The sequence below is a fragment of the Cetorhinus maximus genome, chromosome 19, assembly GCF_964194155.1.
Source record: "Cetorhinus maximus chromosome 19, sCetMax3.hap1.1, whole genome shotgun sequence".
Classification (NCBI taxonomy): domain Eukaryota; kingdom Metazoa; phylum Chordata; class Chondrichthyes; order Lamniformes; family Cetorhinidae; genus Cetorhinus; species Cetorhinus maximus.
This window is the reverse complement of record NC_135897.1, coordinates 40,593,771-40,609,821: the sequence shown is the minus strand read 5'-3', so window position 1 is coordinate 40,609,821 and position 16,051 is coordinate 40,593,771. Positions and strand designations below refer to the sequence as shown.

At 41.2% G+C, this 16,051-nt stretch overlaps 1 protein-coding gene across 3 annotated transcripts in view; it reads right to left on the bottom strand.

The window, feature by feature from the left end:
• Nucleotides 1-694: 694 nt before the first annotated feature.
• Nucleotides 695-16,051, bottom strand: part of smc4 (structural maintenance of chromosomes 4) — a 67,080-nt gene continuing 51,723 nt past the window's right edge. For all 3 annotated transcript variants that reach the window (XM_078563771.1, XM_078563770.1, XM_078563769.1), the window contains 7 exons: nt 12,136-12,325; nt 11,813-11,957; nt 5,268-5,441; nt 4,287-4,466; nt 3,942-4,174; nt 3,076-3,259; nt 695-1,175 (listed from right to left, as the gene is read on the bottom strand). In XM_078563771.1, the coding sequence (XP_078419897.1) occupies nt 1,005-1,175; nt 3,076-3,259; nt 3,942-4,174; nt 4,287-4,466; nt 5,268-5,441; nt 11,813-11,957; nt 12,136-12,325 (1,277 nt within the window). In that variant the 3' untranslated portion in view covers nt 695-1,004. The remainder of the gene's footprint in view (nt 1,176-3,075; nt 3,260-3,941; nt 4,175-4,286; nt 4,467-5,267; nt 5,442-11,812; nt 11,958-12,135; nt 12,326-16,051) is intronic.

The window sequence follows — 16,051 nt, the reverse complement described above, 5'->3', positions numbered from 1 at the left end:
TTGCTTGAAAACTCTCATTTATGTAATTACCCAAAGAGAAAACCACAAAATATAGATAAATGCTATAGGGATAAAAAATAAATTGCAAAAGAGGAATTCAAATAAAGGTCAGCATCAGGCCAGCAAATATGCATTTACCAAGTGATAGTGTTATCAATTCCCCTCAACCAAGTTCAGTCAGCTCCAAACCTCACCACTGAGTAACCGTTCACACCCTAACCCAGATTCCAATATCCCAACACTCACCAACCAAATGAACAAACTGAAGCACCACCTTCATTATGGGAATCCCAGCAGTGGAATTGCCAGCATTTGAACAAAATGTGCAAAGAAAAGCTTTGTAACCCCCATCTAAAAACCAAGTACTCATAGCTCTATCTTTCAGCCTGCACACCCATCCACTGAACAACAAGTTGGGGTTGCAGTGAACTTCCCTACTGGCTCATTTCTGTTCATGCACCACTGGCAGCATTTGGCATTCCAATCCACGCATTGGCTGACACACTCCCTTCCCAACCTTCGATTAACTGCTGTTTCATCCAATAGGCCATCCCTAGCCCACTTGATACCTCATTTGACAATACTGCATCCCCTACCCCAAAAGCTGGCTGAAATTTCCAGTCATTAGGGAAGATGACAAGGCAACCTAATCATTTGTAGTTGAAAACTCTGAAAAATTGACAATACAGTGAAATGTTTTGACATTGATTTTTAATATAAAAAGTATTCAGCTATCTGTAGTACATTAAAACAGTACTTATCCTGCTCACATACAAAATGTATACAGTAAAAATAATATCTATAAGTATTTGGGTTATGTATAAGGAGTAACATTGCAAGAAGCTTAGAAACTAAATTCCATGCTCATGCCAGAGGGTTTACGCTACCACTTTATGTTGTAATGAACTCCCATAAAGGTGGTAGCATAAAAAGGTCAGAAGCATAAAAAAGATTTTTAAAAATCAGTCTATTAAAAAAGCTGATAGCATTTCTATCAATTAGACTCAAGCTGTACTGATTACTTCAGGAAGCGCTTGAAGACTGATGACTTTGGGGTTGGTCGCAACGCTCTTTGTTGTATTGTGGGTCTTGTAGATTCCAACCAACCTATCAGCAATTTCAAACATATTGTTCCTCAAAGAAATTATGATGAATTGAGCATTTTTGGTCTGTTCCTAAGGAAAGAAACAGTAAACTCTATTAAGACAGATATTTGCTGAAAGACTATAAACATCAACTTGAGGTGCATAAATTACACCTGCTGTTGGTCAGCCAGTTGTCTGACAAGCATGGAAACCGAACAATTGAGATTCATTCAAGTGGTTTGTTTGCCTTGTATGCAGTCTCCTGTTAGGGATACACTATTTAACCAAAAGTGCAGGCTGACAAAGGCACAATTGTATACAGGAGAATTGCACCAGCATTTAATCAACTTTAACTCTGCAGCCTATTACTGGAGTTAGGTTTCCTACTGCTAACCAAACTAGGACCAATTGTACACTAACTTACAGCTCCATCTGAAGTAGATGGTCTAGCACTCCAGGTTTTACCAATGAGCAAGGATGGCTAACTAATCACCTCAATTAATGTAAATTACCCAAAAATTCCAATTCTGTTGTGAAATTCAATCAGTGAGGGACATCATTAAGAACAGGACACTCCTCCATTAGCAATTAATGCTCCGATTAAGTAAAGCACAGACAAGAGAGATTTAAATTCCTTTTACTCAACATTGCACCAGTGGAAAACTCAGGCAGCACCCCATTGCACCATCTGGATTCTTCCATTTTCCATAACTTTTAATTGAGAAATATAGCTAACATGCGTTAAAGTAAGGCTGACCACTGTTGGCACTGACCAAGGTTGACACGGTTGACTACAGTCTTGGAACCACAGATACATGAACACATTTTAGAAGGCACATGAGCAGGCAGAAGATTGATCTCAGTAATTTGGCTGAATTTAGATAGAACAGTTCTTTCTCACCAGTTCCCTAATGCAACAACTGGAATCAACCCAATTATGTCTGCATATGGCACTGTAAATAGCATGCATTACCACCTCTTGACCGAGGATTCAATGATTATGCATCACAAATGTTTTCTGATTTCCATCGTGGCCTTTTAAAAAAAAGAACTTGGTCTATAATATATCCATTGGCTTTACTTTAAAATTTGGATACTCTTTTACACAGCTTGTGTGTCAATGGTGGATCTGGAAGTCAATTGCAGTGTTCACTGAAGTCCTGCCTGATACTGGCATGGATATAGGTGGATTACTAAACGAATCAATATTATTTTACAGTTTCCTTTGGTTCTCAATTATTTACTAATGCAACAGAGAAGAGACGTTGCAGATTCATTACCTTCTCCCAGTTCTTACATTTTTTGCCCCTATCAAACCCCCTGCACTCCCAATATCCTACATCAGCCCCATCTACCTTAAGCTAGACACAAAAACATTCCATGGTACAACTTGATTAGCAAGGGAGTTCTCCTCAGTGCCTTGTCCAACATTTACCACTTAACTAAACCCTTAGACAATCTGGTCATTTGTTTCATTGCTATTTGTGTAACTTGCTGTGTGCAAAAGTGATGACTGTTTCCTACGTTATAACACTAAACAGAAGTATTTCAATTGTTTTAAAGTGCTTTGGGATATTGTTAAAGGCATTATATTAATGCAAGCTTGTTCATTCGTTTTCTTTTCCCAACCACATTCATTACTAAATGGAGAGTGATTTATAAAATGCACTGGAAACTGTTACATTTCTATTATATTATACTGACAGTTACAGAAGTTGAGATTATTTTAAGCAGCTTCAAATATAAAATTTATCTAATTTATAATGTGACTTCAGGTACATGGTTTCTTATGAATGGGAGAGAAGTCTTGAGAGACCAAAGGCCCTACTTCTGCTCCTATTTCTGATGTTTTCACTTAAGCTGATGTATTTTTAACTATTAATTCTTACTGGTTATGAATAATGTTTGCAGTTTTCCCACTGTTCTTATTGTATGCATTGTTTTAAGATTTATTCTTTTACACACAAACCCACTTCCGCTGTATACTTACATAGATATAATGAGCAACAATTGAAACATTTCTAAAATCCAGTGCTGCATCAATTTCATCCATAAAGTACAAAGGAGTAGGCTTGTAATGGTGAAGTGCAAAAACCAGAGCCAGAGAACTAAGAGTCTTCTCTCCACCAGAAATATTGAAAATTTTTTTCCAGCTTTTCTTTGGCGGACGTACACTAGAAAAGAGTTTTCATTAATAGTCATTAAAAAATTAAGTAAATCTGCTATCTAAAGCATTTTTTTCTCAAATCCAAACCTATTCAGCTTAGTTAGCACAGTCATTTATTTTCTATACAAGCCTGGCTCCAATAAAGTGATTAGATGTCACTAAAATTGCCTAAGTCAAGGGGCAGGTGTGGGGAAAATGGTTTAAAAAAAAATCAGTCTGGTTGTTTTGTATCTCAGGTGCAACCACCTCTGCTCCCACCTCCCTCCATCCTTGACCCATGGTTTTATTTAAAGCAGGATCTTAGTGGGATGTGACAGATACAATTTTCACCTTTCAGAATTAGTTCCTTAACTCACTGGCATTTTAATTTTAGTCAGCAGCTTGTTCTAAAATGACAATATCTACTTTCCTTCATCTTACACTGAAGGAAATTTCCCGCTGGTTGCCAAACCAGCCACTCTTGCAGTTAGTCAGTCAGTATGCAGCTCTATTCTGCTGAACAGCATGGAAAGATCAGTGAGTAGAGCAAACACTTAGTGATAATATAATTAGCAGTTACAGTTCAGATAGGTTAGCTGAATGACAAAATATGAATAAATCTCTCTTTTGACTGAAGATCCTACTTTTGACTCCGCAATGCAGTTATTTAAACTGCACACAGTTCTTTCAGAGAAAATTGGTTTCCCTACCTGAACATAATTCCTTCAGAGAAGGGATCCAGACTGTCCACCAACTCCAGCTCAGCATCTCCACCCAGTGTAAGCATTTGGTAATTCTCTTTCAACTTATTGGTGATCATATTAAACCCAGCCATGAATTCATTAAGACGTTGTTTTCTCAAGTCTTCAAAGGCACGTCTAAACATATCCCGTTCATTAGTGATTTCATCCAGCTCTGCCACACGGCGTAGGTATAACTCTTCCTGCAGACGATTATCACATTGTGTATGGCAATCTTTAGGTCTCATACATGAACAGTTCAAATCTAACCAATGAAGAAATCGCTGCAATGTAACCAAATATTCTTGAACTTACTTTTTTTTTATATTCTGCAATAGAACCCAAGTTTGGTTTCATTTCCAGACATTTAGCCTCTAGTAGTGCAATCTGATTATTTATCTCATCTGGATTTTTGATTTCCATTAGATCTTCCTCACTCAATTCTGGAAGTTCATCTGCTGGTTTGTCAATAGGGTGTAAAGAAAGTTTTGATACCTGGGATTAAATTACAAAGTTTTAAAATACAATGAAATGTTTTAGTTTACATTCACCTCTATAAATGTCCCAAAATCAAAAATGGTCAAATGATTCCTGGTCAGTTATTTAACTCAGCAGATTTTTACTACAGGCAGTTTAAATAAATGGCAGGGGGAAAAAAATCTAGCCTCCATAGGATATGCTTGGTGTCATCCAATCTGTTCTAGGAGACCAGGTCTAGGAGAGTTGATATTTTAGCTGACAACGTCAGAGAATAGTCAGGTACGTTCAGCAAACTAACTTATTTGTTTGAAGATAGATATTCACCCCACTCTTTTTAGTTGCAATACTCATTTATTATCTCAGAGAATTAAAAGCAGTCAAATTAACTATGGTATCCTTATTAGAAAAGGCAAGGCTGTGATTTGTTGGCAGCATCTCTAACTGGACACCATTTGAAATCTCATCAAATTGAATATTTTTCTAGTATGAGCCTTGACATTAAGTGCTGGCAGGAGCTTCACTGTAGTTGGCTTTATAACCAAAGTCTCAACAGACATTCCCCACCAGGCACATAAAAGAATGGTTGGATATAAATCAAGAATAGGAATTTTAGTCACTTTCCTTGTCTTCCTAATCCGGGTAAAGAGGCCACCATAACATCTTGTCAGTAGTCCCAGCTGAATCAGCAAAGTTAGCACAGACAATAAATGAAGCCTGGCCCCTTCCTAGTCTGTATGGCTCAGCTACTCATTGAATAATCTCATCCATTAGGGGAGTTTAACTATCCTGAAAGAATTTCTGTTTGATCACCCTTACTTCTCTTTGCCAGAATTTGATCTTTGATTGGTGCTCTGCAATGTGCCCGTCTATCTGTTCCAACTTCAGTCGTATATTGAGAGTTTCTTTTTGAAGTGCTTGCTGTTCTTCCTGAATTGCCTTCAGCTCTTGAAATAAACAATTATGTTCCTCAGTCACTGTTACTAATGATTCCTATGTAAAATAGTAAAATGAAATGTTAAATATATGACACAAAAGGATTTTTAAAATCATACCAGCTAGCAGTCAAGTATTTCAGCCACCCTACTAATCATGCTCATTTACCTTTTAGTTAGCAACAACTTAATTCAACCTATGGTAAAATACTGAAGATGAGACTTTTAACTAGCTGGAAAGCTAATCTTCACTGGTCATTGTGAAAATCTGGGAAAAGTGCATACCCTGAACAAATACTTAGTAAAATATTAACTTTTGATCATGAAGTTACTTGACTACATGTGTACATAAGCATTCACAAAGTTTATATTCAATGGTCCAGCCGAATGATTTAAATTTGTATATGGAACAGTTGATTTGTGAATTGTAATTAGTTTTTCAGAGGATAGGATAGGTCTCATAGCGGCTACTAGCTACAGAACTCAAAATAACTAACTGAATTAACATGTAAAATGACAAGATGTATGAATAGTCCAATGCCACATCTCATCCACACAATGAATAAACTCTAATGTCTGTTAAACTTTGAACCCTGATAACGTAAAGGCCCATGCCTAATGATCAATACATTATTTTACTCTGCTCTTTCATTTTTGTATTTTTATATTGGAAAAATGGATTGCAAAACTTACCTCAATTCACTTGGCCGCAACAGAAGTTGATTTTAAATAAATAAACCTTTGATAGTAATAAAACTCAAAAAATGCAGCTTTACAGAGCTGACACTGTTCCATGTCACATCCCACATACATACACTTAAAAAAGATAAACCAAACTGATGAAGTTGTTTTGGTCTTTCAAAAATTAATCATATCACTGAACACAAAAAAGTTCCACTCGCATATAATCTTTGCAAGAACCAACTGCTTGTGACATGGGAAGGTTTCGAGAGTTTTATAGTGAATACATATTTCTCCTTATAACTGTTTTGGGACACAGAAACAGGAATAGGCTATTCAGCCCCTCGAGCCTGCTCCACCATTCAATAAGTTTATGGCTTTGGGGTTATGGTTTCAACTCCACTTTACTATCTCTCTCCCCCCCCCCCCCACCCCCAATAATGTCTCAACTCCCTTGTATATCAAAAATCTGTCTAACTTTGCCATGAATAAATTCAATGATCCAGTTTCCACTGCTTTCTAGGGAAGAGAATTCCACATAGTAACGACCCTCAGAAAAAAATTCTCCTCATCTCAGTCTTAAAAGGGAGACCCCTTATTTTTAAACTGTGTCTCCTAGTTCTAGCCTTCCCCCACAAGTGGAAACATCTTCCCCGTATCTACCCTATCAAGCTCAGGATCTTATGCTTCAATAAGATCACCTCTTGTTCTTCTAAACTCCAATGGGTATAGGCCCAACCTGTTCAACCTTTCTTCATAGGATAAGCCCTTCATCTCAGAAAGAGTCAAGTGAACCTTCTCTGTACTGCAATTGTATCTTAAAATAAGGGGACCAAAACATACACAGTATTCCAGATGTGGTCTCACCAATACCCTGTACAGCTGCAGTAAAACATCCCAACTTCTATATTCCATTCCCCTTGCAATTAACACCAACATTCCATTTGCTTTCCTAATCACTTGTTGTACCTGCGTATTAACTTTTTGTGATTCATGTACCAGGACAGCCAGATCCCTCTGTACCGCCAAGTTCTGCAATCTCTTTCCATTTAAATAATATATTGCTTTTCTATTCTACGTGCCAAAATGGACAAGTTCACATTTTCCCCACATTATACTTCATGTGCCAAATTTTTGACCGCTCACTTATCCTGTCTATATCCCTTTACAGACTCTCATCTCGAGACAACTTACTTTCCTAACTATTCTATGTCCTACCTTTTAATCTAGTTTTCCAGTTCACTTTAACTAGTTCTGCTTTCATACCCTTATAATTACCTTTATTCAGGTTCAAAACACTAGTCTTAGACCCATAACTCTCCTCTTCAAACTGAACATGAAATTCTATCATGGTATGATTGCTGCCATCTTAAGGCTCCTTTACCATGAGGTTAGTGAATAATCCTGTCACATTGCTCAATACCAGGTCTAGAATAGCCTGTTTCGGGAGGGAATTGTTCTGGGAGTTCTCAACATTCGACTCCAGCCCCCATGAAGTCTCATGGCATCAGGTTAAACATTGGCAAGGAAACCTCCTGCTGATTACTACGTACAACGCCTCCCTCAGCTGATGGCAGTACTCCTCCATGTTGAACACCACTTGGAGGAAGCACCAAGGGTGGCAAGGGCACAGGATGTACTCTGGGTGCTGAACTTCAGAAGAGCTACAGGCCGAGTTGGCCAAGGACTAAAGGACATAGCTGCTAGACTGGGTCTCAGCAGCTTGTGAGGGAACCAAGAGAGTTTTTTAAAAATTCATTTATAAGATGTGGGCTTCAATGTCTGGGCCAGCATTTATTGTCCATCTCTAGTTGCCCTTGAGCTGCTGCAGTCCATGCGGTACACCCACATTGCTGTTAGAAAGGGAGTTCCAGGATTTTGACCCAGCGACAGTGAATGAATAGAGATTTATTTCCAAGTCAGGGTGGTGAGTGACTTTGGCAGTGGGGTGGGGGGAGAAGGGACAGGACTTCGAGTTGGTGGTATTCCCATCTATCTGTTGCCCTTGTCCTTCTCGATGGTAGTAGTCGTGGGTTTGGAAGGTGCAGTCAAAGGAGTCTTGGTGAATTCCTGCAATGCATCGTGTAGATGGTGTACACTGTTGTTACTGTGTGTCAGCGGTGGAGGGAGTGAATGTTTGGGAATATGGTGTCAATCAAGCGGGCTACTTTGTCCTGGACGGTGTCAAACTTCTGGAGTGTTGTGGGAGCTGCACTTATCCAGGCAAGCGGAGATTACTCCATCACACTCCTGCTTTGTGCCTTGTAGATGGTGGATAGGCTTTGGGGAGTCAGGAGGTGAGTTACTCATCGATTCTTAGCTCTGACCTGCTCTTGTAGCCACAGTATATATATGGCTAGTCCAGTTCAGTTTCTGGTCAATGGTAACCCCCCCCAGGATGTTAATCATGGGGGAATTCAGTGATGGGTAATGCCATTGAACATCAGGGGGGCAATGATTGGGTTCTCTCTTGTTGGAGGTGGTCATTGCCTGACACTTGTGTGGCGTGAATGTTACTTGCCACTTGTCAGCCCAAGCCTGGATATTGACCAGGTCTTGCTGCATTTGGACATGGACTGCTTCAGTATCTGAGGAGTCACGAATGGTGCTGAACATTGTGCAATCTTCAGCGAACATCCCCACTTCTGACCTTATCATCAAAGGAAGGTCATTGATGAAGCAGCTGAAGATGGTTGGGCCAAGGACACTACCCTGAGGAACTCCTGCAGTGATGTCATGGAGCTGAGATAACTGACATCCAACAAACACAATCATCCTCATTTGTGCTAGGTATGGCTCCAACCAGTGGAAAATTTTCCCCTAATTCCTGATGCCATGAGACTGTCCTGTTGGTGGGACAGGACATACCCAGAGATAGTAATGGCAGTGTATGGGACATTATCTGTGAAGATGACTATGTCAGGCTGTTTCTTGACTAGTCTGTGAGAGAGCTCTCCCAGTTTTGGCAATAGCTCCCAGATGTTAGTAAGGAGGATTTTGCAGGGTTGACAGGGCTGAGATTGCTTTTGTCGTTTCCAGTGCCCAGGTCGATGCCAGGTGGTCCGTCGGTTTCATTCCTTTTTTGCGAGTTTGTAGCGGTTTGATATAACTGAATGGCTGCTAGGCTATTTCAGAGGGCATTTAAGAATCAACCACATTGCTGTGGGTCTGGAGTCACATGTAGGCCAGACCAGGTAAGGACAACAGATTTCCTTCCCTAACAACCATCATGGTCAGCATTAGATTTTTAATTCCAGATTTTTTATCGAATTCAAATGGCAGGATTCGAACTCTGGTTCCTAAAGCATTACCTTGGGATTACTAGTCTAGTGACAATACCACTAAGCCATCGCCTCCCCTCTTGACCTCATCCTCACCAACCTACCTGTTGCAGAAGCATCTGTCCATGGCAGTATCGGTAGGAGTGACCACCGCACAGTCCTTATGGAGACAAAGTCCTGTCTTCACATTGAGGATGCTCTCCATCGTGTTGCACTACCACTGTGTTAAAATGGGATAGATTTCGAACAGATCTAGCAACTCAAGACTGGGCCAACCATGAGGCACTGTGGGCCATCAGCAGCAGCAGAATTGTACTAGAACACAATCTGTAACCTCATGGCCTGGCATATTCCCCCACTCCGCCACTACCACCAAGCCAGGGCACCAACTCTGGTTCAATGAAGAATGCAGGAAGGCATGCCAGGAGTAACATCAGGCATACCTAAAAATTAGGTGCCAACTTGGTGAAGCTACATACAGGATGACTTGCGTGCCAAACAGCATAAGCAGCAAGTGACAGACACAGCTAAGCAATTTCACAACCAACGGATCAGACGAAGCTCCGCAGTCCTGCCACATCCAGCCGTGAATGGTGGTGGACAATTAAACAACTCGCTCAGGAGGAGGCTCCACAAATATCCCCATCCTCAAATGATGGAGGAGCCCAGCACATCAGTGCAAAAGATAAGGCTGAAGCATTCACAACAACCTTCAGCCAGAAGTGCCAAATGGATAATCCATCTTGGCCTCCTCCGGAGGTCCCCAGCATCACGGATGTCAGTCTTCAGCCAATTCAATTCACTCCACGCCTCTAGGCAAGCTACTCCAGTACAGTTACAACACTGGCATTTACCCGGCAATGTGGAAAATTGCCCAGGTATGTCCTGTACACAAAAGGCTGGATAAATCTAACCCAGCGGATTACTGCCACATCAGTCCACTCTCGGTCATCAGGAAAGTGATGGAAGGGGTGATCAATAGTGCTATGAAGCAGCACTTGCTTATCAAGAACCTGCTGACTGACACACGGTTTGGGTTATGCCAGAGTCACTCAGCTTATGACCTCATAACAGCCTTGGTTCAAATATGGACAAAATAGCTGAACTCCAGAGGTGAGGTGAGAGTGAATGCCCTTGACATCAAGACCACATTTGACTAAATAGCATCATTGAGTCAATGGGAATTAGGGGGAAAACTTTCCAATGGCTGGAGTCATACCGAGCAAAAAGGAAGATGGTTATGGTTGTTGGAGGTCAATTATCTCAGTTTCAGGACATCACTGTAGGAGTTCTTCAGGGTAGTGTCCTGGGCCCAACCATCTTCAGCTGCTTCAACAAGGACCCTCCTTCCATCCTAAGGTCAGAAGTGAGGATGTTCACTGATGACTGTACAATGTTCAGCACCATTCGCGACTCCTCAGATAGTGAAGCAGTCCACGTTCAAATGCAACAAGACCTGGACAATATCCAGGCTTGGGCTGACAAGTGGCAAATAACATCTACGCCACACAAGTGTCAGGCAATACCATTTCCAATGAGAGAGAATCTAACCATTGCTCCTTGACATTCAATGGCATTACAATCACTGAACCCCCACTAACAACATCCTGGGGGTTACTGTTGACTAGAAACTGAACTGGACTAGCCATATAAATACTGTGGCTACAAGAGCAGGTCAGAGGCCAGGAATCCTGCAGCGAGCAACTCATTTCCTGACTCCCCAAAACCTGTCCACCATCTACAAGGCACAAGTCAGGAGTATGATGGAATACTCTCCACTTGCCTGGATGAGTGTAGCTCTAATAACACTGAAGAAGCTTGACAGCTCCTGGACAAAGCAGCCCGTTTGATTGGCACCACTTCCACAAACATTCACTCCCTCCAACACCAATGCACAGTGCAGCAGTGTGTACCATCTACAAGATGCACTGCAGGAACGCACCAATCCATGACCGCTACTTTCTAGAAGGACAAGGGCAACAGATACATGGGAACACCATCGCCTGCAAGTTCCCCTCCGAGCCACTCACCATCCTGACTTGGAAATATATCGCCATTCCTTCACTGTCGCTGGGCCAAGATCCTGAAACTCCCTCCTTAACAGCTCTGTGGGTGCACATGCACCACAGTGACTCTTAAGAATTCATGGCAGCAGCTCACCACCACCTTCTCAATGGCAATTAGAAATGGACAATTAATGCTGGCCTTGCTAGCGACCTCCATTCTGTAAAAATGAATAAAAATTTTTTTTTTTATCAACCAAATGGCAACACTTTTGTACCAGTAAGCAACTTTTGTTTAATGCTTTCAATTGATTTTGAGGCCATATGGTTGTGTCTGTGTTTGTGCTGAATCAAAAAGAGTCAGGCCACATCTTGTACACCATCACAAAATTATAAGTGTTCTTAAACCAAGATGGTGGATTCAAATAACTGGGTGGCACAGCTCATTTACTTCTGTGTTGTACCTGAGCTTCAGTGCATTCTTTCAGTACAACGGCACCCTTTTCCTCCACTTGCTTTAATTCTTCTGTTAGATCTTTAATCTCCTTTTTGTTCTCTTCAATTTCTTCTTCAGATCGATTCACTGCTTCTTCTGCCTTTTTAAAGTTCCTAGAAGAAAATGTTGTTCTAAGTTACATGAATACACCACCGGAAAGCTAGTCAGAACTACGTTTACCCTTCCTCAGCAAAAGAAAAAAAAAGCATGAATATGAATGCTGCAAATAAAAGTGCATGAACAAACAATATTAATTAATACTCTAATAAAGTAGTTTCATATAGAACTTACCTTCCTGCTGTTTTGATAGCAACCTGGGCCTTTGTAATGGAAGAGGCACAATCATCAATTTCTTTGCTAATTTTGTCTAGCTTATCCTGTTGCGTTTTAAGCTTTTTATTGTTGATGTCAATAATGAGTGTGTGCAACCGTTTAACCTCTGCCTCAACTTTACCAGCCATTGCTGCAGCATTTTCATACTCTGGAAAACAGTCCAACTGTTAGTTTCTATTTGTCAAAACAATGCACACACGATTAAATGCAGTAATTCTACTTAATTGTGCTACAAAATGGACTTATAAATATTGGATCAGGGCAATTATTCAAATTTTGAATGCCTTCTGAAAGTTACTCTTCTAATCAGGACATTTTATCATTTGCGCCCAAATAGCTCCATACCATCTTAATAAAATTAAGCTGTAATAAATCATCAAGGTATTATCTTTTTAACTATTCAATTTCAAATTATTTATTACACACACACAAAATTTCAAACACATGAGCATATTCTGTTAAGGTCATTCAGGTATCATTACAGTCAATAAAAGGGGCATGGTTCCAAATAATTCCAATGTATTTGCCGAACGAGGGATAGTGGAATAGATGGTTTATCCTTGCTGTTAGTGAACATTTAAACTTTAAAGAATAAAGGTATAATTATCTGTATAAGCCAATATTATTATTTTGCAACCATGGCCCAAATCTTCCAGTCAGCAGCATTTCCACTACCCACAAAAGATTTTCCTGACCTGACGCTACTGCCCATTTCTTCCAGGATCTTCCGATTCCGGCTGACACAGAAATGGGCAACGCAGCATCCCCAGCCCAATTCCAGTGAGCAGAGTAGTCAGGGGAAGAAGAGGATTATTATGGCAGTAGCTGCCGTGCTCTGGTAAGCATTTAAAGGTCCAGTCTTTTAATCAATGAGGGTGGGTTTGTGAATGAGTGGATAGATGCATGAGTGGGTAGTCATATAAGGTGGGTAGTTGAGTGAGGTGGGTGAGATGGCTCGGTGGGAGAGTGGATAAGTGGGTAGTCATGTCGAGGACGTAGTCTTGTCAGGGAGGGAGGGGGTCAGTTGAGTTACCAGCTGTTAGACCAGGTTTTAAACAGTCTAACATTTCCTGGGTAACTCTCAAGCTAAGTCGCATGATGTAGCCCAACTCTCTACCCCAGGTTCAGCTTCACCTCTGCGAAGACTATGCACAACCTAAATATTGATAGCAACGTCTTGTCTATCCCCACCTTTTAGCCTACTTCGATCTTTTTTCCCCACACCGTCCCCTCCCCCAACCTCACCCCCACTAGGGCCATCTGTCACTTGCTCATCCTGTTTTCTACTCTTAATGTCACCATTAGCACCTCCTTTAGCCAGTATCACCACCATCAACACTCTTTTGACCTTTTGTTTATGACATCTTTTGCAATCTCTCCTTTGCCCCCACCTATCACTGGCGTTCCATCCAGCTTCATCTGTCCCACCCCCCTTAAACAGTATATGTATTTCACCACATTTCTACTTCTCTTTAGTTCTGAAGAAGTCACACGGACCTGAAACATTAACTCTGTCTTTCTCTCCATGCTGTCAGACCTGCTGAGTTTTTCCAGCAATTCTTGTCTATGTGAGCTTATTTACGAATGTGCCACTGAAGGAAGCCATTGACATTTGCGCCTCATCACTATATCACAGCAATACAGGTGCACCATTTTCTGAATCTGTATTCATTGACCTTTTGAACTTAACAACTTGCATGGTTGAGTTCTGTTTCAATGACACCATCAATATCCAAACAGGTGGTGTAGCAATAGGATCCTCTCTAGGTCCACCACTTGCTAACGTTTTCATCAGTTTTCACGAGAAATGAGTTTTTGATGGAACGAGCTCTAACCTCCTACCCAGCGCATAGTTCTGTTACGTAGATGGTACATTTGCAATCTTTGAATCTGCAGCCGCTTGTAAGGATCTCCTTACACACCTTAATACGCTCCATCCCATGCTCACATTTACTTTCAAGATGAAGCAGTCTAACATGCCCCTTTTCCACGATGTGCTTGTTGAGAAATCTGCTAATGGGTTCTCTACTGGTGGCAAGCCTTCACTGGTCAATGTCCACGTTGGGATTTGTATAGCATCATGCACTATAAGATTGGCCTAATCAGCAATCTTGTAAATTGGGCCCTAGACATTTGCTCAATTTACAAGTTTGATGCAGAAATAGAGGGCATCAAAGCTATCCTGTGGGACAATGGCTATCCTGATCTGATCACTGTTCGCTGTGTATCGTGCAAACTCACAATAAGGCAAAAGGCTGCTACTTTCAGACATGAAAAGTGCCCATTCTACCTCAAATTACCCTGGAAAAGTAAAAATCTCTCAAAAAATTTGAACAAGATCTTAAGGAAGCCATTTTACATTGCTACTATGCAACAGCAACCGGAGTGGTGTTTTCCACTAACAGGATGCAGCCGTCAGTCCAAAAAGATGTTTCGCCTACTACGGTTAAGCAACATCACATATAAACTTCAGTCCCAGTGCGATACCTGGTATGTAGGCCATACGTCCTAACAATTGGCTAATCAAATCAAACAGCATGTTCCTTCAGTTGTTTGTAATAAGCAGAGCACAGACAACATTCAACCAGCCCACCAGCCCAAAACCCAAAACAAAATGTCTACTGTTCCAAGTGATTCTGTGATTGGGCAGCATTTGCTAAACAATCCCAATCCCGTTAGCCACACTAACAACCAATTTAAGATAACCAGTCAAGTAATCAGTCAAGTTCGTAATGGGTTCATTTATGCTTGCTAGAAGCAACATACATTCATACTGAAGGGCTTGAACTTTGCAAAAAGGAATATTTACAAGCCGTGCGCCTTTGTTGAACTGCTCGGGATTCTGGGGAGCCTATAGTTCCCTGTTGCTTACACCACAGCAATGCCTCAGCCAATCAGAGTCGACTGGCCAAACGATCAGCACCCTTTTCTCCTGAGGTATAAATTGTGATTGTTCGAAATTTGGCATTCTTGCATTTGTCTTGATGAGTGCAAGACAAAAGGTTTTGGCAACATGCCTCCCTTTTCACAATAATCTGTTTTTACATTCCTGGCTAGATCACTCTCATATTCTACTTTTTCCCCTTTTAATCAACTTTTTGGTGGCCCTTTGCTCGAACCTGCTGGACAGAGTGCGGGGGCTGAGGCTCCTTCATTGTTACGTTTTCACAGGAACACAAGAAATAGGAGCAGGAGTAGACTGCCTCGAGCTGCAGAGACTTACTGCAGATGTGATTGCCATGGATCACACTGGCACACCAGCTTCCACATGCTTCAGGCAACAATCTAGCAACTCATCCAGATAGCAACTTTTGCAATGTGTCTTCGATACATTAATGAAGAAGTGTTGTAAAGTTACAGTGCTAAATACTGCTGTATTTTATTTTTAGATTTTAACCTTTCAATCACCAAAAACTTAGGTCCAAATCTTTCAATATGGGGAGAGGCCTCCAACTCAACTTGCCTCACTGATGTGCGTCGGGACTCTGAGGAAGTCCGAATGCACGCATATCTGTGGTGCTTCCCAGGAATTTTAAAGTTCCAATTGTCGGATTGCTCGATTGATTCCAATGACAGTGACAGAAGTCCAAAACCACGGAGACTTGGGCGGTTAGACTTTTTCAGAGCAGATATAAAACCAGCATAACTCTAAGTGAATCAGCTGGCGTGTCAAAGCACTCCATCAACCCTAGTAACGTCCAACACACCAACACCAACCCGGCAATGTTCAGCTCCCTCCCAGAAATGTTGACCACCGTCCCTGGACAGTGCTCAACCCCACCCCACCACCCCCCTCATCCAACTTACCTTCTGGAATTCCTGGCTTCTGTCTGGTCAATGCCAGAAGAGTCAGCATTGTCAGGAGTGGGGGGGG